The sequence below is a fragment of the Oncorhynchus gorbuscha genome, unplaced genomic scaffold (genome assembly GCF_021184085.1).
Source record: "Oncorhynchus gorbuscha isolate QuinsamMale2020 ecotype Even-year unplaced genomic scaffold, OgorEven_v1.0 Un_scaffold_681, whole genome shotgun sequence".
In the NCBI taxonomy this organism is placed as follows: Eukaryota; Metazoa; Chordata; class Actinopteri; order Salmoniformes; family Salmonidae; genus Oncorhynchus; species Oncorhynchus gorbuscha.
Genome location: NW_025745762.1, coordinates 315,515 through 338,364, shown reverse-complemented (window position 1 = coordinate 338,364; position 22,850 = coordinate 315,515). Strand labels below are relative to the sequence as shown.

At 45.5% G+C, this 22,850-nt stretch overlaps 3 protein-coding genes and 1 long non-coding RNA gene across 4 annotated transcripts; 1 reads left to right on the top strand and 3 right to left on the bottom strand.

The window, feature by feature from the left end:
- Positions 1-1,552: 1,552 nt before the first annotated feature.
- On the top strand, positions 1,553-10,577 carry LOC124019786 (protein FAM83A-like). Its single transcript, XM_046335212.1, has 4 exons — positions 1,553-2,663; positions 3,910-4,178; positions 4,687-4,854; positions 8,730-10,577. Exons 1-4 carry the CDS (start codon positions 2,417-2,419, stop codon positions 9,933-9,935), a joined length of 1,890 nt encoding a protein of 629 aa, XP_046191168.1. The 5' UTR covers positions 1,553-2,416; the 3' UTR covers positions 9,936-10,577.
- Positions 7,665-8,033, bottom strand: LOC124019797. The gene is made up of 3 exons (XR_006835849.1): positions 8,019-8,033; positions 7,832-7,930; positions 7,665-7,695 (listed from the first exon to the last, which is right to left on the bottom strand). It is a non-coding gene; the product is annotated as an uncharacterized LOC124019797 (long non-coding RNA).
- On the bottom strand, positions 10,430-12,449 carry zgc:101716 (uncharacterized protein LOC492784 homolog). The gene is made up of 6 exons (XM_046335225.1): positions 12,267-12,449; positions 12,071-12,166; positions 11,823-11,966; positions 11,359-11,681; positions 10,938-11,070; positions 10,430-10,690 (listed from the first exon to the last, which is right to left on the bottom strand). Exons 1-6 carry the CDS (start codon positions 12,372-12,374, stop codon positions 10,520-10,522), a joined length of 975 nt encoding a protein of 324 aa, XP_046191181.1. The 5' UTR covers positions 12,375-12,449; the 3' UTR covers positions 10,430-10,519.
- Positions 12,450-15,965: 3,516 nt separating this feature from the next.
- On the bottom strand, positions 15,966-22,730 carry LOC124019780 (zinc fingers and homeoboxes protein 1-like). The gene is made up of 6 exons (XM_046335208.1): positions 22,241-22,730; positions 21,461-21,748; positions 19,651-20,146; positions 19,263-19,484; positions 18,885-19,046; positions 15,966-18,759 (listed from the first exon to the last, which is right to left on the bottom strand). The coding sequence occupies exons 3-6, from the start codon at positions 19,711-19,713 to the stop codon at positions 17,119-17,121; spliced, it is 2,088 nt and encodes a 695-aa protein (XP_046191164.1). The 5' UTR covers positions 19,714-20,146; positions 21,461-21,748; positions 22,241-22,730; the 3' UTR covers positions 15,966-17,118.
- Positions 22,731-22,850: the final 120 nt, after the last annotated feature.

Sequence of the window (22,850 nt, the reverse complement as noted above, 5' to 3'; positions counted from 1 at the left end):
GACTAACAGTGAAGTGCTTGGTAAACAACAGGTGTAGACTAACAGTGAAGTGCTTGGTAAACAACAGGTGTAGACTAACAGTGAAGTGCTTGTTAAACAACAGGTGTAGACTGACAGTGAAGTGCTTGGTAAACAACAGGTGTAGACTAACAGTGAAATGCTTGGTAAACAACAGCTAACAGTGAAATGCTTGGTAAACAACAGGTGTAGACTAACAGTGAAATGCTTGGTAAACAACAGCTAACAGTGAAATGCTTGGTAAACAACAGGTGTAGACTAACAGTGAACTGCTTGGTAAACAACAGCTAACAGTGAAATGCTTGGTAAACAACAGCTAACAGTGAAGTGCTTGGTAAACAACAGGTGTAGACTAACAGTGAACTGCTTGGTAAACAACAGGTGGAGGCTAACAGTGAAGTGCTTGGTAAATAACAGGTGTAGACTAACAGTGAAATGCTTGGTAAACAACAGGTGTAGACTAACAGTGAAATGCTTGGTAAACAACAGCTAACAGTGAAATGCTTGGTAAACAACAGCTAACAGTGAAGTGCTTGGTAAACAACAGGTGTAGACTAACAGTGAAATGCTTGGTAAACAACAGCTAACAGTGAAATGCTTGGTAAACAACAGCTAACAGTGAAGTGCTTGGTAAACAACAGGTGTAGACTAACAGTGAACTGCTTGGTAAACAACAGGTGGAGGCTAACAGTGAAGTGCTTGGTAAACAACAGGTGTAGACTAACAGTGAAATGCTTGGTAAACAACAGCTAACAGTGAAATGCTTGGTAAACAACAGGTGTAGACTGACAGTGAAATGCTTGGTAAACAACAGGTGTAGACTAACAGTGAAGTGCTTGGTAAACAGGTGTAGACTAACAGTGAAATGCTTGGTAAACAGGTGTAGACTAACAGTGAAATGCTTGGTAAACAACAGGTGTAGACTGACAGTGAAATGCTTGGTAAACAACAGGTGTAGACTAACAGTGAATTGCTTGGTAAACAACAGCTAACAGTGAAATGCTTGGTAAACAACAGCTAACAGTGAAATGCTTGGTAAACAACAGCTAACAGTGAAGTGCTTGGTAAACAACAGGTGTGGACTAAGAAAGAAAACATATACATACACACACAGGGTGAGTAACGATCACTAGGATACACACACAGGGTGAGTAACGATCACTAGGATACACACACAGGGTGAGTAACGATCACTTGGATACACACACAGGGTGAGTAACGATCACTAGGATACACACACACAGGGCGAGTAACGATCACTAGGATACACACACAGGGCGACTAACGATCACTAGGATACACACACAGGGTGAGTAACGATCACTAGGATACACACACAGGGCGACTAACGATCACCTGGATACACACACAGGGCGACTAACGATCACTTGGATACACACACAGGGCGACTAACGATCACTAGGATACACACACAGGGTGAGTAACGATCACTAGGATACACACACAGGGTGAGTAACGATCACTAGGATACACACACAGGGTGAGTAACGATCACTAGGATACACACACAGGGTGAGTAACGATCACTAGGATACACACACAGGGTGAGTAACGATCACTTGGACACACACACACACAGGGTGAGTAACGATCACTTGGAAACACACACAGGGCGAGTAACGATCACTTGGCTTCAATCAGTGTAGGTGAAGGGGAGGAGACGGGTTAAAGAAGGATTGTTAAGCCTTGAGACATGGATTGTGTGTGTTGTGTAACATTCAGAGGGTGAAGGGGTAAGACAAATGAAAAGTGCCTTTGAACGGGGTCTGGCAGTAGGTGTCAAGCGCCTCCAGTTTGAGTATGTCAAGACCTGCAACGCTGCTGGGTTTTATCACACTCAACGGTTTCAACACCCAGCCAACTTGACACAACTGTGGGAAGCATTGGAGTCAACATGGGCCAGCATCCCTGTGGAACGCTTTCGACACAGTGAGAGAAAGACTCCCATTGCAGTGACAAGTCTGAAGAATGCAGTCAGGTGTGATCAGCCTCCACTGAGCTGATCAGACAGTCATGTTCACCTCTGTCACTCAACTAGACTTCTCTCCCCCGCTAAGGGAGTGCTTTAAACAGCAGGTCTCTGTCACGCTCTCACTCCCATAACAGCTCACCTGTCCCCCCCAGCACACTGCAACCCACAGGTGGAATGTCCTCATAGAAATAACAATACTAGACCGGGCATCCCCATTCAAGTCAATGTAATTCTACTTCTATGGGTGTAGCCAACTGTACAATTGATTGAGGGGGGCAGGGCTCAGAAACCTCACGGCTGCTACTCCATCCCTGTCTGTGTCTCCGCGAGGGTTTTTCACTCAGTAGCAGCAGTAGGTAACGACAGGTAATAGGTGTTGATCAGAGAGCCTTGTACAGCTTCACTATGAACCTGCAGAGCAACGGCCTGTCTGTTCAGTGGTACCTGAAGTCCAAGCCGGTGGGAAAGGTGAGGCGGCGTGTACAGGAGATGAAAAACCCATCCGTGTCCCTGGTGTCGGGCGACGTTGACCTCAGCCACAACGAGAGCACCAGATTGGCCATGGACGCCTTGCTGAACCAGGGATTGGACATGTACCAGGAAGTACTGGCCGGAGAGGGCGAGGTGGACTTCCTGTCCAAGGAGGAGAAAGGTTGATCTTTTTCTCTACTCTGTTCCTCTTATCTACCTTAAACCCTCAGTCTGTTCCTGCCTCTTATCTACCTTAAACCCATCAGTCTGTTCCTGACTCCTCTTATCTACCTTAAACCCTCAGTCTGTCCCTGACTCCTTATCTACTTTAAACCCTCAGTCTGTCCCTGACTCCTCTTATCTACCTTAAACCCTCAGTCTGTCCCTGACTCCTCTTATCTACCTTAAACCCTCAGTCTGTCCCTGACCTTAAACCTCCCTGACTCTTCTTATCTACCTTAAACCCTCAGTCTGTCCTTAAACCCTCAGTCTGTCCCTGACTCCTCTTATCTACCTTAAACCCTCAGTCTGTCCCTGACTCTCTTATCTACCTTAAACCCTCAGTCTGTTCTCCTCTTATCTACCTTAAACCCTCAGTCTGTCCCTGACTCCTCTTATCTACCCATTAAACCCTCAGTCTGTTCCTGACTCTTATCTACCTTAAACCCTCAGTCTGTCCCTGACTCCTCTTATCTACCTTAAACCCAGTCAGTCTGTCCCTGACTCCTCTTATCTACCTTAAACCCTCAGTCTGTCTGACTCCTCTATCTACCTTAAACCCTCAGTCTGTCCCTGACTCCCATCTTATCTACCTTAAACCATCAGTCTGTCCCTCTCCTCTTATCTACCTTAAACCCTCAGTCTGTCCCTGACTCTCTTATCTACCTTAAACCCTCAGTCTGTCCCTGACTCCTCTTATCTACCTTAAACCCTCAGTCTGTCCCTGTCTGTCCCTGACTCTCTTATCTACCTTAAACCCTCAGTCTGTCCCTACCTTAAACCCTCAGTCTGTCCCTGCCTCTCTTATCTACCTTAAACCCTCAGTCTGTCTGTCCTCCTTATCTACCTTAAACCCTCAGTCTGTCCCTGCTCCTCTTATCTACCTTAAACCCTCAGTCTGTCCCTGACTCCTCTTATCTACCAGTCTGTCCCTGCCTCTTAAAAACCCTCAGTCTGTCCCTTCTTATCTACCTTAAACCCTCAGTCTGTCCCTGCCTCCTCTTATCTACCTGTAAAAACCCTCAGTCTGTCCCTGACTCCTCTTATCTACCTTAAACCCTCAGTCTGTCCCCGCTCCTCTTATCTACCTTAAACCATCAGTCTGTTCCTGACTCCTCTTATCTACTTTAAACCCATCTTGCTCTAAACCCTCAGTCTGTCCCTGACTCCTCTTATCTACTGTGTGTATGACTTATGTTTCTTTAAAGGTTATATCCTGGAGAACACTACAGACCTGAGCACCAGCAGTCTGTGTGGGACGGAGAACGACGACCAGGCAGAGGGCACCTCTTCCCAGACAAACACCTATTGTCCATCGGTGTTGGAGAGCGAGCCCCCTGGCTTGGACCATGGCTGGCCGGCAGAGGACTGGAGCTACCGCCTGCAGGGTGAACCCAGTGTAGAGGTCTACTTCCAGTCTGATAGAGCAGCCGGCATGAAAGATCTGCTCAGGGAGTTCATCAGCAAGGCCACAATGGTACGTGATACAACTTTCACTGGTAACTATTTGGAGATGTCAATCTACTCTCATGATTAAACCTGCATTATATATTTGCAGACTTTTAGAAAGCTGCTGATGTCTGAATGCCCTGAAAGTTGGATAATGATGTTTTGGGAGTTTGATCAAGCAGATTCAGTATCGTCTATAATTAAGCAATAAGGCCCAAGGAGGTGTGGTATGTAGCCACTATACCACAGCTAAAGGCTGTTCTTAGGCACAACGCAACGCGGAGTGCCTGGATACAGCCCGTAGCTGTGGTATATTGGCCATATATCACAAACCCTGAGGTGCCTTATTGCTATTATGAACTCGTTACCAACGTATTTAGAGCAGTAAAAATAAATCTCGTCATACACGTGGTATACGGTCTGATATACCACGGCTGTCAACCAATCAGCATTCAAGGGCTCAAACCACCCAGTTTATAATGACAACTAATAATGTGGAAGATACGAATCACAGCAAACATGTGATATGTCTGCAGGTTCTGGCCATTGTAATGGACACATTCAGTGATGTGGAGATGTTCTGTGACATCCTGGAGGCAACCAGGAAGAGGAATGTGTCTGTCTACCTGCTCCTGGACCATATCAACCTGCAGGTCTTTGTCAAGATGTGTGAGACGCTACAGATCAACAGTAATCACCTCACTGTGAGTCTCTGCTAATGGTTATTTTCATCATGATATTTAGATGACACTAATGATTGCAAAAGGTGGGGCGGCAGGTAACCTAGTGGTTAGAGTGGCAGGTAGCCTAGTGGTTAGAGTGGCAGGTAACCTAGTGGTTAGAGGAGGCAGGTAACCTAGTGGTTAGAGGAGGCAGGTAACCTAGTGGTTAGAGTAACCTAGTGGTTAGAGGAGGCAGGTAACCTAGTGGTTAGAGGGCAGGCCTAGTGTAACCTAGTGGTTAGAGTGGCAGGTAGCCTAGTGGTTAGTGGCAGGTAACCTAGTGGTTAGAGTGGCAGGTAACCTAGTGGTTAGAGGAGGCAGGTAACCTAGTGGTTAGAGTGGCAGGTAACCTAGTGGTTAGAGGAGGCAGGTAACCTAGTGGTTAGAGTGGCAGGTAACCTAGTGGTTAGAGGAGGCAGGTAACTTAGTGGTTAGAGTGGCAGGTAGCCTAGTGGTTAGAGGAGGCAGGTAACCTAGTGGTTAGAGTGGCAGGTAACCTAGTGGTTAGAGTGGCAGGTAACCTAGTGGTTAGAGTGGCAGGTAACCTAGTGGTTAGAGTGGCAGGTAACCTAGTGGTTAGAGTGGCAGGTAACCTAGTGGTTAGAGTAGGCAGGTAACCTAGTGGTTAGAGTGGCAGGTAACCTAGTGGTTAGAGGAGGCAGGTAGCCTAGTGGTTAGAGTGGCAGGTAACCTAGTGGTTAGAGGAGGCAGGTAACCTAGTGGTTAGAGGAGGCAGGTAACCTAGTGGTTAGAGTGTAGAGGAGGCAGGTAGCCTAGTGGTTAGAGTGGCAGGTAACCTAGTGGTTAGAGGGGCAGGTAACCTAGTGGTTAGAGGGGCAGGTAACCTAGTGGTTAGAGTGGCAGGTAACCTAGTGGTTAGAGGAGGCAGGTAGCCTAGTGGTTAGAGAGGCAGGTAGTCTAGTGGTTAGAGAGGCAGGTAGCCTAGTGGTTAGAGTGGCAGGTAGCCTAGTGGTTAGAGTGGCAGGTAACCTAGTGGTTAGAGTGGCAGGTAGCCTAGTGGTTAGTGTGGCAGGTAGCCTAGTGGTCAGAGGGGCAGGTAGCCTAGTGGTTAGTGTGGCAGGTAGCCTAGTGGTCAGAGGGGCAGGTAGCCTAGTGGTTAGAGTAGCAGGTAACCTAGTGGTTAGAGTGGCAGGTAGCCTAGTGGTTAGAGTGGCAGGTAACCTAGTGGTTAGAGTGTAGGAGGCAGGTAACCTAGTGGTTAGAGTGGCAGGTAACCTAGTGGTTAGAGTGGCAGGTAACCTAGTGGTTAGAGGAGGCAGGTAACCTAGTGGTTAGAGTGGCAGGTAACCTAGTGGTTAGAGGAGGCAGGTAACCTAGTGGTTAGAGTGTAGGAGGCAGGTAACCTAGTGGTTAGAGTGTAGGAGGCAGGTAACCGAGTGGTTAGAGTGTAGGAGGCAGGTAACCTAGTGGTTAGAGTGTTTAGGTAGGCAGGTAACCTAGTGGTTAGAGTGTTTGTCAGGAGGCAGGTAGAAAATGTCGGTCCGTAGTATACCTAGTGGTCAGGAGGGGCAGGTAGCCTAGTGGTTAGTGTGGCAGGTAGCCTAGTGGTCAGAGGGGCAGGTAGCCTAGTGGTTAGAGTCATTCTGGAATTGGAATAGGTATAGTCAGGTAACCTAGTGGTTAGAGTGGCAGGTAACCTAGTGGTTAGAGGTGGTAGGAGGCAGGTAGCCTAGTGGTTAGAGGAGGCAGGTAACCTAGTGGTTAGAGGAGGCAGGTAACCTAGTGGTTAGAGGTTGTCATTCTGAGGTAGGCAGGTAATGGTTGTCCTTCTGAGTGGTTAGATGGTTGTAGAGGAGGCAGGTAACCTAGTGGTTAGATGGTTGTCATTCTGGAGGTAGGTAACCATTCTGAGTGGTTAGATGTTGTCATTCTGAATAGGTAGGTCAGGTAGCCTGAGTGGTTAGAGGAGGTTGTCAGGTAACCTTATGATGGTTATTCTGAATAGGTGGCAGGTAGCCTAGTGGTTAGAGTGGCAGGTAGCCTAGTGGTTAGAGTGGCAGGTAATGGTTGTCCTAGTGGTTAGAGGTGGCATTCTGGTAACCTTAGTGGTTAGATTCTGAATAGGCAGGTAACCTAGTGGTTAGAGTGGCAGGTAACCTAGTGGTTAGAATAGGCAGGTAACCTTAGTGGTTATTCTGAATAGGTAGGTCAGGTAACCTGAGTGGTTAGATGGCAGGTAACCTAGTGGTTAGAGTGGGTCAGGTAACATTCTAGTGGTTAGAGTTGTCAGAATAGGTACGGTCAGGTAATGGTTGTCATTCTGAGTAGGTCAACGTTATGATGTTGTTTCTGAATAGGTAGGCAGGTAACCTAGTGGTTAGATTCTGTAGGGACCTCAGGTAACCTGAGGTGGTTTAGATGTTGTCATTTGAATAGGCAGGTAACCTTCTGTGGTTAGAGTGGCAGGTAACCTTAGTGGTTAGAGGTGGTCATTGATGCCAGAATAACCGTTAATTTGCTAGATCAGTTTGATGGCTGTCCCTGAGCAGACATGAGGTAAAAATCTGTGTTCTGTCCCTGAACAAGGCAGTTAACCCACTGTTCCTAGGCCATCTGATTGTAAATAATAATTTGTTTCTTAACTGACTTGATGGTAGTTAAATATCATTATGATGGTTGTTTCTGAATAGGTAAACCTGATTCAGACATTTCTGGTTGTCATTCTGTTTTCAACTGTACTGTAAACTCTGTTCCTCAGGCTGTCAATTTGATGATCCTCAGTTTTTGGCTGTGTTCTGTCATTCACTGGCTGTCTGTCTCTGTTCCTCAATGGCTGTCCTGTTCTCTGTTCCTCAGTTTCACCTGTCTGTTCTCTGAAAGTTTCACCTGTCTGGTTCTCTGTTCCTCAGTTTCACCTGGCTGTCCTGTTCTGTTCTGTTCCTCAGTTTCACCTGGAGTTCTCTGTTCCTCAGTTTCACCTGGCTGTTGTCAGTTTCACCTGGCTGTCCTGTTCTCTGTTCCTCAGTTTCACCTGGCTGTCCTGTTCTCTGTTCCTCAGTTTCACCTGGCTGTCCTGTTCTCTGTTCCTCAGTTTCACCTCTGATGCTGTTCTCTGAAGGAAACTCTGTCCTGGACCTCAAAGTTTCACCTGGCTGTCATGTTCTTTCACTGTTCCTCAGTTTCACCTGGCTGTCCTGATCTCTGTTCAGTTTCATGGCTGTCCTGTTGTCTAATTCCTCAGTTTCATAGCTCACATTCAATGTTCAGTTTCAATCTGTCCTGTTCTCTGTTCCTCAGTTTCACCTGGCTGTCATGTCTGTTCCTCAGTTTCACCTGGTGTCCTGTTCTCTGTTCCTCAGTTTCACCTGGCTGTCCTGTTGATGGTTGTCATTCTGTCCTGAATAGGTAGTCCTGTCAACGTTTCATGATGGTTGTCATTCTGAATTTCACCTGGTAGGTCTCGTTCCTGATGGTTGTCATTCTGAATGGTGTCCTGTTCAACGTTATGATGGTTGTCATTCTGAATCACCTGGCTGTCCTGTTCTCTGTTCCTCAGTTTCATGATGGTTGTCATTCTGAATAGTCCTGTTCTCTGTTCCTCAGTTTCACCTGGCTGTCCTGTCAACGTTATGATGGTTGGCTGTCCTGTTCTCTGAATCAGTTTCACCTTCTGTTCACCTGGCTGTCCTGTTCTCTGTTCCTCAGTTTCACCTGGCTGTCCTGTTCTCTGTCCTCAGTTTCACCTGGCTGTCCTGTTCTCTGTTTGTTTCACCTGGCTGTCCTGTTCTCTGTTCCTCAGTTTCACCTGGCTGTCCTCACTGTTCTCTGTTCCTCAGTTTCACCTGGCTGTCCTGTTCTCTGTTCCTCAGTTTCACCTGGCTGTCCTGTTGTCCTGTTCTCTGTTCCTCAGTTTCACCTGGCTGTCCTGTTCTCTGTTCCTCAGTTTCACCTGGCTGTCCTGTTCTCTGTTCCTCAGTTTCACCTGGCTGTCCTGTGCTCTGTTCCTCAGTTTCACCTGGCTGTCCTGTTCTCTGTTCCTCAGTTTCACCTGGCTGTCCTGTTCTCTGTTCCTCAGTTTCACCTGGCTGTCCTGGCAGGTCCACAGAAGTCTGGCTGTGCTCTTCAAGGGCAGCGCGGTCAAGCCTTTCGACCTGGAGTTCAGGAAGCTCTACGCCAGCTCCAAGCCTGTGCCAGCCTTCCTCACCGTGGCAACGGAGTTCAACCTTACCAGGCCGCTTATCACCCATCAAGCAGCAGCCACCTCAACCCCACTGACTAACCTTCCTTGCCCCAGTTCTGGTACCACGACCCAGAACAGATACTTCAACAACCAGGCTATGGATCAACCAACCACCACAGTTGTGCCCAGATTCAACACTCAATCTACTGTTCAACCAACCACCACAGCCCAGCTCAGATACTCTAGCCAAAACCCAACGGTTCAGCTAACTACAACCACCCAGCAAAGACACCCCAACACTCAGCCAACCGCACCACCAGCCCCCCAGCAGAGACACCCTAACACTCAGCCAACAGCACCAACAGCCTCCCAGCAGAGACACCCCAACACTCAGCCACCAGCCTCCCAGCAGAGACACCCCAACACTCAGCCAACAGCACCACCAGCCTCCCAGCAGAGACACCCCAACACTCAGCCAACAGCACCACCAGCCTCCCAGCAGAGACACCCCAACACTCAGCCAACAGCACCACCAGCCTCCCAGCAGAGACACCCCAACACTCAGCCAACAGCACCACCAGCCTCCCAGCAGAGACACCCCAACACTCAGCCAACAGCACCACCAGCCTCCCAGCAGAGACACCCCAACACTCAGCCAACAGCACCACCAACCTCCCAGTGCTTGGTGAATCAGTCTTACTACACAGGTCCCCGGAGCCACAGGTTTGACTGGATCACACAGAGACACACTGCAACCAGGCCTGTCCTGTTCCAGAGAACCTTCTCCAGTGATTATAGTACTGGAGACAACCTGACCTGGCGACCCTTTAACAGCAATTACCTTCTTTATGGAGGGACAACCGGCTTGTTGGACAGACACCTACTTCTCAAGACTGGCCAGTGGTTTACTGTTCCTAAATAACTGAAATGGCATCATATTGAAATTTGACAGTACACCCTGTTTGAGGTAAATTATGTTATCTCACAACTGAAAATGGGCAAGTAACCTTCATAGAGTAAATGTGCCTGTTTTGCTTTGCTTGATGCCTGGACTACAGGAGTAGTACTTCAATCACATCATTATCTCATAAGGATGATCATTGTCTGCCTTCAGGCTGAGAGCTTTGTGTTCCAGTACATGTTAATTAAATGGTGTAAAAACAACATGTCACAGACATGAATTCCTCTTCCACCCATCAACCCTGATAGAACCACGCTGAGTGACAGCCTAGTGATGTGTGCTACGCTTAGCCAAGGGCCGGGCCTCTTAACAGACATACCTTCTGACATATCTTCTGATCCATACACTGTCAAGCCCGAGGTAATGCAGAATGGCAAATCAAAAGTTTGTCACACTTTTTCCAAATGGTTCTACTTTGAAATTCAATACAATGATGATCTAATTAAACTGTACTGTAGATTGTGACAATATTTCATTTCATATGGCGGTCAGCACATTGTTACACGCAATATTAAAAAATAAATACATTAATCAAAATGTGTAGCCTAGTTGGTCTTTACAGAGGGTATTTTAGGTCCATCCTCCTTCAGTACTCCTGTCTGTACCAGTCTGTTCCACCACCTGTCTTCAAAGTCCTTCAGAGAGAGACCTGCCAAGCTCTCTCCGTCCTGGTTGTCCTCTCTCATTCTCTCTGGAACTAGATCTTCTGACATCACCTGAAGGGCAAATCACCAATAACGATGCATGATCAATCTGGTCAGAAGTGTACCTCTTACCTCTTCAAAACACGTGCATCGTCAATTGTAATACATCTAAAAGCATAACCATGACATCTTGGTGTCAGCAAGCCACACATTTCCTTTAATTTAAACATACCAGAAGACAAAACTACAGGACATTATTTGATGAATAGACACCATGTGAGAACAGTAGTCTATGTACTGTGTCTCTAACCGGTTTCACCTCAGAGACTAGTTGTAGTGTGGTGTCTTTCAGTCCCAGCCAACGTAGAGCCTCATCAGCCTTCAGTAGGGCTCTCTCACTGTTCTGGAGAACAAAGGATGACTGCTGGCCCTTTAATGCCCTGAGGAGGAGTCTGGCAAGGCAACACAGTACAGTCAAACACCCATCTTCACAAGACAAAGACTGTGCTACACAGTGACATTTAGGATGAATGTGTAAATATGCTCTCTGCTTTAATCCAAGGGCTAATTTCCCCAGAGGTAAAGTAAGTATTTTCCTGGACTAAGAAGCACTTTCAATGGAGAATCTCAATCTGTGTTCGGGAAACCAGTCCTAAAGACTGCCCAACAAACTTGTATCCATGGAATTCCATATAGAATAGGCCAATAGGATGTCTGCTTGTCTCGCACTGATTATTTACCTGGCCCGGACAAAACACATGCAGGCCTTGAGCCAAACGCCGTCACGCTCTTCCTTCAGTTGCTCCTCAGTCTGAGAGTCAGGCTGTGGCTCTACACCATCTCCCTGTTGAAGAGGACTGGAGCCTGAGGGTGTTGACAGAGACTGAAGAAGATGAAGGTAGCTTTCTGCCAGCTTCATCCAGTGCCACTGGTGGTAGGGGTGGAGAGAACACAGCTGCTGCAGACACGTGACCTGGCTCCTGAGGTCTCCGAAGCGCTCGTGGACGTTCGCAGTCAGGTGAAGTAGACCGGTAAGGTGACAGGTGTTGGAGGCTTCATTTTTCTGTCCATGGAATGAATTTTCAAAACAACCATTTTACTACCTGATATACTGTAACCTTGTCCACAGACAAGAGCTGGCTGGGTGGACGACGAGACTAGGTATTTTGTATTATTAATGTATAATAACAGCAACAGTTCTTACAAGTGTTTCTGTGATCTCCAGGGCCTCCACTCTCTTCCCCAGGTGACAACAGCACCTTGCCATTCCCTCCATTATGTCCCGTCTAATGGCCAGGTTGCCGTCAGGGATATAGGAGAGGCAGGTAGTGTAGGCGTTTAAAGCTTCCTGGGGAAATGGATATAGTTAACAGATGAGAAAAGCATTTGGATACTAGATGGATATGATAGACAGTGTGTAACTAAATGACTCAAGGGAAGAGGGGTCAATACCTGGAAGTTTTTTCGCCTGTACGCCAGATCAGCTCGAAATTTGAAGATCTTTTGCACCTCCAAAATGTCCTCTGTGTCGATGCTCTCCCAAAACCACTGTTGAAATAGATAACTCGTAGTTAAAAATATCCACACATTGCAATGCTAGCAAAAAAAACTGATGCTACTTAACGTTAGGTAGCTAGTTGACACTCACCTCTGCTTCACAGAACTTTGCATTGTAAGACGACAGTGCAACACCAGTCGGCTTCGATCTTGATTCCTCGAACACCGAATCGTCAAAGGTGCTACCGAAAATCTCCATTTCAAACGATGAATGACAGCGAATTCAGATTTTACCGACACTAAAAAAACAGTGCAGTGTTACAAGCTAATATGACCGTTGGGAAACAGAAAAATATAGAATGTGTTCCGGGCGATATGTTCCAATGACAGACGCTTTACTTTCTTCAATGAAATGCTGTAATATTTTCTAGAAGAGAAACTCCAGTCATATTTTGAAGTTAAATATTTTATAAGACACCAAAATACACGCCTTTTCGTCCAAATGTATTGTATTTTGTCCTCAAAACAAGTATAAAATATATATTTGTCTAAATCAAGCCACAGCCTAAAAAAAAAAAAACAGTTTGATTTCAATTAAAAATAATTGCAAAGTCTATGGCTCAGGGGACTAAAGCTTTTTCCACTGAGTTCAGCTCCAAGGCTGCTGTGTCTCAACATGAAAAATTCCTTGGTTTACCATAACGTTTGCAAATAAACCCTCTCACTTTTCCCAAACCTCAACTTATCCAGAAACCAAACATTGAGCCAAACATTCTTCTCATAGATAACTTAATAAATACAGCAGGAGAAAGGAGACTGACTGACATGATCCATTACAGCTGTAGCTAACAGAATAGTATATTAAAAGACAGGTTCAAATATTGTGTGTGTGCACAATCTAATAGGAAAACTGTTAAAGCATGTATTAAAGTTATGTATTCAACTGTTGGGTATTAGTACTAAACAAGAACCTTGTTAAATATTGAGAAATAGCAAAGACAGACAGGTAAGAATTATTGTACTAGGATAAAAACAGTCATGTACTATGGTCACAATGTCACGTCTACTGTACAAAACAAAAGAGCAATGTGGATACATTGAGTTGCCAACTGAAGAAGGCAAAGAGCCACCGGCTAAAAAATTTACACATTAACAGTAAAACGCCATACAAGCTATTAGTTGAAGTTGAGAGACAGGATTAATCATAAATAAAGATTATAAAACCATTAAAAACAACTTTTCTAATACAAGCACATAATGCTGTTTCATCTGCAGTCATGTGATTATTTCATGCACTATATGGATCTCAAAATTCAAATGCATCTTTTACCTTAACTATGGTACAAATAACTGTTCCTGCATGAAAACGTTACCGATTTCACAGCATAACATGCTGCCCAATTTGAAATGTTTATGATGAGCACGAGGTATCCACGATCTTCTCCCCCTCCACCTCTTATGTTGTCAAGTCTTGATGAAACCCTGCTCAGAAAGAATGAGCCATGCAGGCACATAGGTTTGTCTCCTCAAAAAGATTCCCAAGGTTCCATCCGTTTTTCTGTCAAATGTTGTGATGTTTCAACTAGATTCTAGATTGAAATTCTAGAACTTGGTAAAGCATGTTTAGAATAGTTTGAGAGACCGTTGGTAACTCATCAGGTCCGGGCCAGGCTGGAACCCAGTGACCAGAGCATATAGGACATTGCTTACAGGTAAGAAACAATGTCTTGGTTCTACTAATGTGCACATGTCAAAACTCATCATTTAAAATGCCAGTTGGGGAGAGCATAGTCTGCAAACGTTTTAAAAATAAAAGCAAAACAAACGTGCATCTGAACATACATTAGAAAAACACTTGTTTGAAAACAGCCCTGTAGCAAGTCCTCCAACACTTGTCTTCATACATACAAGTACTGCAGTCTTAAAAACAATACAAGTTATACGTAATTCTAACTCACGTTACACGTTTCCAAGTCAGCAGAGTTTCACATGATTAAAATAGGGACCCACATTGTGCCAGTTGTTTGTGCAGGAAGCAGTAGGCCACATACAGCCCATTGATTTTCATGTGTGTCATATCAACACCCAACTTTAGAATTGATCCACAAGGAGAGGGGTAAAGTCAATAAGGTGCATCCTCTTGAAAATCTAATCATTTCAGAGGAGGACAATACAAGGCAGAATACTTAGTTTTACAGCGTTCAAAAAGAGCTCATATAGAAAGAGATTTGGTCTCTTAAAGCCATTAAAGGGTAAAGGGATATAAGGTGCCTAATCAAAGTTGTTTCCCCCCACAAGAACATGTTAAAGAGATTCTCCGGAACTTTTGTATACATTTTAGCCAGTAGTTCAGAATGTAGCGTTCAGCTAAATTGTAAACTACCTCACATCACTGGCATAGAACACAGAGACCTTGCGAGGGGGGTCTGAACACTGACACGTCCAGTCCAAAGCAGGAGGTTTAAAAAAAATACTTGGTAGTCGCAAAAGTTCCGGAGCATGTCTTTAATACGGTAGTGGGCAAAGTGCACAATAATAAGTGCTACACTGTCAGTTTCCTTCAGAGACACCACAGTATACATTACCTGTCAAAAGTTTGGCCACACCCACTCATTTAAGGGTTTTTCTTAAATGTTTTACTATTTTGTACATTGTAGAATAATAGTGAAGACATAAAACTATGAAATAACACATATGCAATCATGTAGTAACCAACTAAGGGGAAAAAAGTGTTAAACAAATGAAAATATATGTTATATTTGAGATTCTTCAAAGTAGCCACCTTTTGCCTTGACAGCTTTGCACTCCCTTGGTATTCTTTCAACCAGCTTCTTGAGGAATGCTTTTCCAACAGTCTTGAAAGAGTTCCCACATATGCTGAGCACTAGTTGGCTGCTTTTCCTTCACTCTGCAGTCCAAATCATTCCAAACCATCTCAATTGGGTTGAGGTCAGGTGATTGTGGAGGTCAGGTCATCTGATGCAGCACTCCATCACTCTCCTTCTCGGTCAAATAGCCCATACACAGCCTGGAGGTGTGTTGGGTCATTGTCCTGTTGATAGTCCCACTAAGCCCAAACCAGATGGGATGGCGTATCGCTGCAGAATGCTGTGGTAGCCATGGTAGTTAAGTGTGCCTTGAAATAAATCAAAGAGTGTCACCAGCTAAGCACCCCCACACCTCCTCCTCCATGCTTCACGGTGGGAACTACACAATGCAGAGATCATCCATTCACCTACTCTGCGTCTCACAAAAACCCCAGCGGTTGGAACCAAAAATCTCAAATTTGGCCTACAGACCAAAGGACAGATTTCCACCGGTCTAATGTCCATTGCTTGGGCCAGGAAACACGAGCAAGTCTCTTTTTCTTAATGGTGTCCTCCAGTAGTGGTTTCTTCGCAGCAATTTGACCATGAAGGCCTGATTCACGCAGTCTCCTCTGAACAGTTGATGTTGAGATGCGTCTGTTACTTGAACTCGGTGAAGCATTTATTTGGACTGCAAACTGAGGTGCAGTTAACTCAAATGAACTTATCCTCTGCACCAGAGGTAACTCTGAGTCTTCCTTTCCTGTGGCAATCCTCATGAGAGCCAGTTTAATCATAGCACTTGATGGGTTTTGCGACTGCACTTGAAGAAACGTAAAAACTTCTTTAAATTTTCCGGATTTACTGATCTTCATGTCTTAAAGTAATGGACTGTCACTTCTGTTTGCTTATTTGAGCTGTTCTTGACAGAATATGGACTTTTCTATTTTCTTCTGTATACCACCCCTACCTTGTCACAACACAACTGATTGGCTCAAACGCATTAAGGAAAGAAATTCCACAAATTACTTTAACAAGGCACACCTGTTAATTGAAATGCATTCCAGGTGACAACCTCATGAACCTGGTTGAGAGAATGCCAAGAGTGTGCAAGGCTGTCAAAGGCAATGGGTGGCTACTTTGAAGAATCTAAAATCAAAATATATAGAACACTTTTTTGGAGACGACACGATTCCATATGTGTTATTTCATAGTTGTGATGTCTTCACTATTATTCTACAATGTAGAAAATAGTAAAAAATAAAGGAAAACCATGGAATGAGTAGGTGTGTCCAAACTTTTGACTGGTACTGTACATACTGGGCCTCCAGGCCAGTATTCATAAAGAGTCTTAGAGTTTGTATGTCATCTTTTACATTGTACAAAAGTACAGACTCAGAGCTTCGTAATGGTATATTATACACTACAGTTTGAGAAAGCTATGTAGCTTTAGAAATTGCTATTCTTGTATAACCAGTTTTGCAAAAAAAAGCTTTAAGGTTGTTTTCGTCACACTTGCCAGAGAGCTGGAATTTGTTTCCACCTCTCTTAAGCCTTAGCCCCAACCATCTCTTTAAGGATTCACACGAGCTCATGGGTCAGTCTATGGACTCATTAGAATCTAAAAGGCTAAACTGATCCTAGATCAGCACTCCTACTCTCGAGTTCCTTGGTTTCTAAGTCTTTCATAGCACAGGAGTCCACATTCAATAGTTAACTTTGGCACCGCAGTTCCTCCAATCAATTTCAATGGGAACCCATAATATAATCACATGATTCATTCCATGAATGTACTTACAGTACTTTGTAATCTCTATAATAATAGGGATATGTATGAGATACATTAGCCATTAAAAAAAGGACCTCTTAATTGCACATAAATAACTGTGCCGAATACTGTAGATTAACAAATGTTAATTTTCCATTAATTATCATCATATCAAATATTGTATTATCAATTGAATTTCAGCATTTTAATGTCTGACCAATTCATATAAAATTAGGTATTTAAAGTACTGGTTGTAATTCTTGACTAGATTGACTAATGGCTCTACTCTAGCACTGTAGAAAGGTGCACATATCGTTTGTATTGGTGGGATATTATGGTTCAGTCTTTTGCATTCAGACAGTACCTTTTAAAATACGTAAGAGAAAGCAAAATGTGTTTGTGCTGTTTGACTAAATCCAATGTTGTGTTCATTTGGGCACACCATGGCAAAATGTTTTGCAACAGAAAGTGAAACTGGGCATTTCTAAATTGGACAATTCCATGTAGTCCCTCCCTGTTTCAGTCCATTTGGTGCCTAATGAACACAAGCCCAGCTGTCCTCCATTACTCTGACTGTGTTTTTCTGGCACCCTGAGAGGGCTCCCAAGAATCACTTTCATCAGTGTCGTCATCCTCCTCCTCCTCCTCCTCCCCCCCTCATCTTCCTCACCCACCACAGTGTCATTCTGCTCGTCAGGCGCCATCTCATTCTCACCCAGCAACGCTTCCTCTTCCTGGTCCTCGTTTACCTCAACACCCCCAAACGGATCAGCACCCATATCTTCCCTCTTGTGTACCTCAGCGAACCACTCTCTCACCTGCTCGTATCCCATACTAGACTTGGTCACAAGCTCATCCAGGTCCTGCTCATTCAACAACTTGTGCTTCAGGTAATACTCCTTCAGAATGTCTTTCCCAGACTTCAACTTGATGATGGCCAGTGGTGGTGACTTCTCTGTGCTGGTTGACCTCTTAGCCTTCCTGCTCCGAGACCTCCCCCAGCCTCGGTTACGTATCCTCCTCTTTCTGTTTTTGTTGCCGTTCAGTCCCTCCACGTTGCCGCTCTGGTAGTGGAAGAACCACTTGAGGTTGCCGTTCTTGAAGGAGTACCGGGTATCTCCGAACCAGTTGACTACGTAGACCCTGGGCAGCCCGCTCTGCTCTGCCAGCTTGTCATATTCCTCTGTGGAGGGCCATTGGGTACGGACAAAGGCACTCTTCAGAACGTGGAGCTGCTCTGGGGTTTTCTTTCCAATGTTCTTGTCCCCCCTGTTTGGCCGCCGGCCACACGGAGGGGTCTGGGATCTTTTTCTAGACGAGGTGGCCTCGCTCTCCATCCGCTCTGCTTTCAGCTCAGGTGACTCTGCCTCCACTACCTTCCTCTTCTCTGTGAACCAGGCGTCGATCTCTCTCCGGGTCAGCTTGGTCTCCGTCCTCAGCCGGGTCAGCTCGTCATCAGACGGAGTGCTTCCCTTCTGGTAACTCTCCTCAAGAACCACCAGCTGCTCTGCTGTCTTCTCCTTGAACTTCTGCAATGTGAAGTCTGGGAAGGAGTTCCAGGTCTTGGGGCGTGGCTCTTTCTCTTTGACGGATGGTGTGGGTGTGGGCGGTGGAGACTGAGGGGTCTCGTCGCTGGAGTCAATGACGATGGTGGTGCCGCTGCCGTGACCCCTGGGACTCTGGCTGTCATGGAACACGATGACGTTGCTGTTCTTGGAGTTGCGCTGGTTGTAGCGCGTGTCGCTGAACCACTTCTTGATCTCCCCTTTTGTGAGGCAGGTCAGCATCATGAGCCTGGCGATCTCCGCGTCGCTGGCGAAGTGGTTCTTCAGGTAGCTGGCTTTCAGCTCCGCCAGCTGCTCCTTGGACTTCTTAGGCCGCATTCCAAAGTGGTCGGCGCTGAGGGCCGAGTTCTCCTGTGGGGTCAGGGAGGGAGGCTGGACAGTGGTGGCTCTCTTCATCTCACTGACCGCTGGGCTGGTCTGGTGGGAGGACATCTTGGGGACCAGGCTGTGGCTTGGCATCCCTGCTACTGTCAAGGTGATGGGTGTGGTCACAGGCGTGCCAACCTGTTCAGAGTTTAGAAAAGTTTCACTCACTCCACAATATTACAACAACTGACAAGACATATTGAGTTGAGAAACTATAAACAGAAAATATTACATCATCCACAATGTCATCAATAAGTACCAACCTGTGTAAAAACCAGGCCTGGCTGCCCTACTATCTGACAGGTCTGGAGGATAGACTGCAGGCCGTTGGCCGCAGCAGAGAGCTGGTGGGCCGGGATAACAGTGATGGTCTGAGGCACCGTGTGCACAGTCCCGTTGAACTGCTTTCTCCTAGCCTCCTCCACCTCAAATCAAAAAGTTGATTTGTCATATGCACAGGATAGACGTAGTGTAAATGGTACAATGAAATGCGTACTTGCAAGCGCCGCCTTCAATAGAGCGACGACAATTAAAACATATATATTCAATGAGTGAAAATATGTTATCACAATAAAAGCACTATGTCCCCCCAAAAATGTAACTCTGGTATAAGACAAACATGAATCGAACAGAAAAAGCACCTCCTCGGGTGTCCAGCTGACCCCGTGCTTCAGACGCTGGGCAGAGAACCAGATCTTTATCTGTTCCTCACTGAATTTGGTCTGAGTCGACAGACCCATGATCTCTGATACGGAAGGGTACGGGAACTTCTTGTAGGTGTTGACCAGGACTGTGTTGGTATCCATGGATTGGTTGTATGAGGGGATACTGCTGACGGGGATGAGGAGCTGGGCTTGGGCGCTCTGCGGGGAGGGAGGGAGAAAGAGAACGCAAGAGAGAGAGAGTAGAGAGCAGAGAGAGAGGTTTTAGTCACTTATTTATCAATAACATTACAATAGTATCAACAGCAGTGAAAGGTGATTTGTATTAAACAATTGACAATTTCAAAGAATTTGAAAATATGATCACCTGCTGGGCCTGCAGAGCTGAGAGGACCTGGGCCAGACCAGGGGGGAGCTGGAGTCCAGACATATTGGAGCTGAGGACAGAGGATTTTTGTGCTCTGATGACATCATATTGGGAATGTTTAGGAGAACACTGTGTTTCATGGACTCTGTGTAATGTGGGCTCATCTTCTCTACAGGAGTGAGGGAACCCAGCCCCAGAGGTGCTTCGATAGGCTCCTGCTCCCCTTCACTCTCTCCCATCCCGTCACTCTCCTCGGCTGCTTTCAGAGACACGGCGATCCTCTTCGGTTCCGATTTACCCCTCATCTTCATGATGGGGGTTTTGCTGAGTGAGATGCCAGCTGAGGCGGGGTCATCGCTCTCTTCCGTCTCATGCTGTGTGTAACCCCCATCCGAGAGAAGGTCACTGAGCGTCTGCTCCAGGGTTGGTTGGTTGCTGCGTTTCACTCCTGTGCAGGTGACACCGTCCTCTCCGCTGGAATGACTGATGTCGTGCTCTGAAAAGTAAATTGCTCAGCTATGTTAGTTTAACTACATCAGAGAACAAGGGTCATTTTCAGGAGTAGAGCACACCATAGCAGATCGGTGTTGAAACAGTAGGTCAATATGGGCATTTCATATAGGTTTCAAAAGCTTTTCCCCTGTTTAGTGCCTACAGAACAAAATGAAATCACATTTTATTTGTCACATGCTTGGTAAACAACAGGTGTAGACTGTTTACTTACGGGTCGTTCCCAACAACGCAGAGAGAAAGAGAAGAGAAAAGGAAAAATAATAACAACTGGCCGTGCTGCTGCTCCAGTTTCAACTGTTCTGCCTGCGGCTATGGAACCCTGACCTGTTCACCGGACGTGCTACCTGTCCCAGACCTGCTGTTTTCAACTCTCTAGAGACAGCAGGAGCGGAAGAGATACTGTTAATGATCGGCTATGAAAAGCCAACTGACATTTTACTCCTGAGGTGCTGACTTGTTGCACCCTCGACAACCACTGTGATTATTATTTGACCATGCGGGTGATTTATGAACATTTTAACATCTTGGCCATGTTCTGTTATAATCTCCACCCGGCACAGCCAGAAGAGGACTGGCCACCCCTCATAGCCTGGTTCCTCTCTAGGTTTCGTCCTAGGTTTAGGCCTTTCCAGGGAGTTTTTCCTAGCCACCGTGCTTCTACACCTGCATTGCTTGCTGTTTGTTTTTTTTTGGCTGGGTTTCTGTACAGCACTTTGAGATATCAGCTGATGTTCGAAAGGGCTTTATAAATACATTTGATTTGATTATATCCAGACTAAAGATAACTAGGCTATATACAAGGGGTACCAGCACCGAGTCAATGTGCAGGGGTACAATGTAATTGATGCAGATATGCACATATAAGTAGGGACAAAGTGACTAGGCAACAAGATAGATAATAAACAGCAGCAGTGTAAGTGATGGGTCAAGAGTGCAAAAAGGGTTGCTATTGGTTAACAGTTTTATGGCTTGGGGGTAGAAGCTGTTCAGGGTCCTGTTGGTTCCAAACTTGCCGTGCGGTAGCAGAAAGAACAGTCTAGGACTTGGGTGGCTGGGGTCTGACAATTGTTAGGGCTTTCCTCTGACACCGCCTGGTATAAAGGTCCTGGATGGCAGGGAGCTCGGCCCCAGTGATGTACCGGAACGTACACACTACCCTCTGTAGCGCCTTGCGATTGGATGCCAAGCAGTTGCCATACCAAGCGGTGATGCAGCCAGTCAAGATCGAGCCAGGTGATTAACATTTCAAGAAACAGGTGTGAGCAACATGTTGAAGATGAATAAAAGCCTTCCCCACCTGTCTCTGGGTCAGTGGAGACCACAGCGGTGTCTGTAAGTCCCTCTGCAGCGCTCTCAGCTCCATCCTTTCCCTCCTCCACCTGCATGTCTGCATCCTGCTCCTCCATCACGTTAGAAGAAGGCAGGACCATGCAAGGTGTTGTTGACTTCCTCCTGCTAGCCATTTTGTAGGTAGGCTATCCTCCAAGATAACTTTGTGTAAAGAGAGGTTTCTGGAATGGATTTGACCTTCCGCTAGTGATGGTTTGATTCACATACTAAAACTTCCAATATTTTCATCTGTGGACTGAAATAAAATAAAAAAATGTATTTGACAGGTTCCATCCAATATAACGTCACTTGAACAGCTACAATCTGTATGGATTACTGTATAATGGTAATAGTACGTTCATTGTACAGTAATTACAGTGAAGCTGAAATGTGTCCTAGATATACCACCTTTTGCATGTGAAACCTATTACAATGATTATTTCTGCACACTAGTGCAACTTGTTTGTAGCAACTGTCTAGTTTGTAGTAGCTGGTCACTTACAATACGTTTGGACCAAATTGCTCTTAATGTCATTTGTTTATGTAGAAAAAAAATATTTCTAAGCAGTGTGACTATAGCAAATTGATTATTTTTATTAGATTGCTAGCTATCTAGATCTAGCTAACTAACCTAGCTTCCATTTCTGCATCTAGCCAGCCAGTTTACACCTGGGATAGACATTGCGGCTGGAAGCCAAATACTGTAGCTAGCCACCACAGTACAGCAGCCGAGTTTGCGTTTACTTACCAGGACAAGAGGTAGCTTCTGCGCAGGCTCTCCTGCCCCCCGCAATTTGTCTTAGGTTCTCGTCTAATGTTAGCTAGCCTACCTCTGTACAGTTCAGCCAGAGCGCTCTGCCGGACTGCAGTAGTTTTGCTCCGAGGCAGGAGAGTCCAGTTCACCGCTGTCTGCAGATGAAAACATGGAACATTTTCGCTGCAACAGTTCTTTTCCCGACTGATATCCCTTTACAGACGTATTTAAAAAAGGCAGGAAGCCACGACATTAGTCACTTCAAGTAAGCCATTTGTCCATCAAATTATATATCAGTTTTTTTATGGCAGTTTTTAATGATTAAGCGGCGTCATCACGTTAATGCGATACGTCTTGACGTCATTCATAGGCGACATCTGTCACGCATGCATAGAGAAATGTTGCATCAAATAAAATGTCTATCAACCAATACAAGCATTTAAAAACTGACGGTCCTGACGTTTGTATGCATACAGTATTTATCGTTACCATCTGACGACACAAAAACATCACCTGAGGCTGCACCATGCTCAGTTTGTATTCCGCTTTAACTGGTAATAGATATTTTTCAACCAATTAACACATCAATGTGGTCATGCCTTTA

Excerpts from the sequence above, each read along its gene's own strand:
- LOC124019786 (XM_046335212.1), top strand. The coding sequence starts at position 2,417 with ATGAACCTGCAGAGCAACGGCCTGTCTGTTCAGTGGTACCTGAAGTCC. Across the intron at positions 2,664-3,909 it reads CCTGTCCAAGGAGGAGAAAG|GTTATATCCTGGAGAACACT; the intron begins GTTGATCTTTTT and ends GTTTCTTTAAAG. Across the intron at positions 4,855-8,729 it reads TCAACAGTAATCACCTCACT|TCTCTGTTCCTCAGTTTCAC; the intron begins GTGAGTCTCTGC and ends CTGTTGTCCTGT.
- zgc:101716 (XM_046335225.1), bottom strand. The coding sequence starts at position 12,374 with ATGGAGATTTTCGGTAGCACCTTTGACGATTCGGTGTTCGAGGAATCA. Across the intron at positions 11,071-11,358 it reads ATGTGTTTTGTCCGGGCCAG|ACTCCTCCTCAGGGCATTAA; the intron begins GTAAATAATCAG and ends TTGCCTTGCCAG. Across the intron at positions 10,691-10,937 it reads CACTACAACTAGTCTCTGAG|GTGATGTCAGAAGATCTAGT; the intron begins GTGAAACCGGTT and ends TTTGCCCTTCAG.
- LOC124019780 (XM_046335208.1), bottom strand. The coding sequence starts at position 19,713 with ATGTCTGGACTCCAGCTCCCCCCTGGTCTGGCCCAGGTCCTCTCAGCT. Across the intron at positions 19,485-19,650 it reads CAGCTCTGCAGGCCCAGCAG|AGCGCCCAAGCCCAGCTCCT; the intron begins GTGATCATATTT and ends CCCTCCCCGCAG. Across the intron at positions 18,760-18,884 it reads CAGGCCTGGTTTTTACACAG|GTTGGCACGCCTGTGACCAC; the intron begins GTTGGTACTTAT and ends AACTCTGAACAG.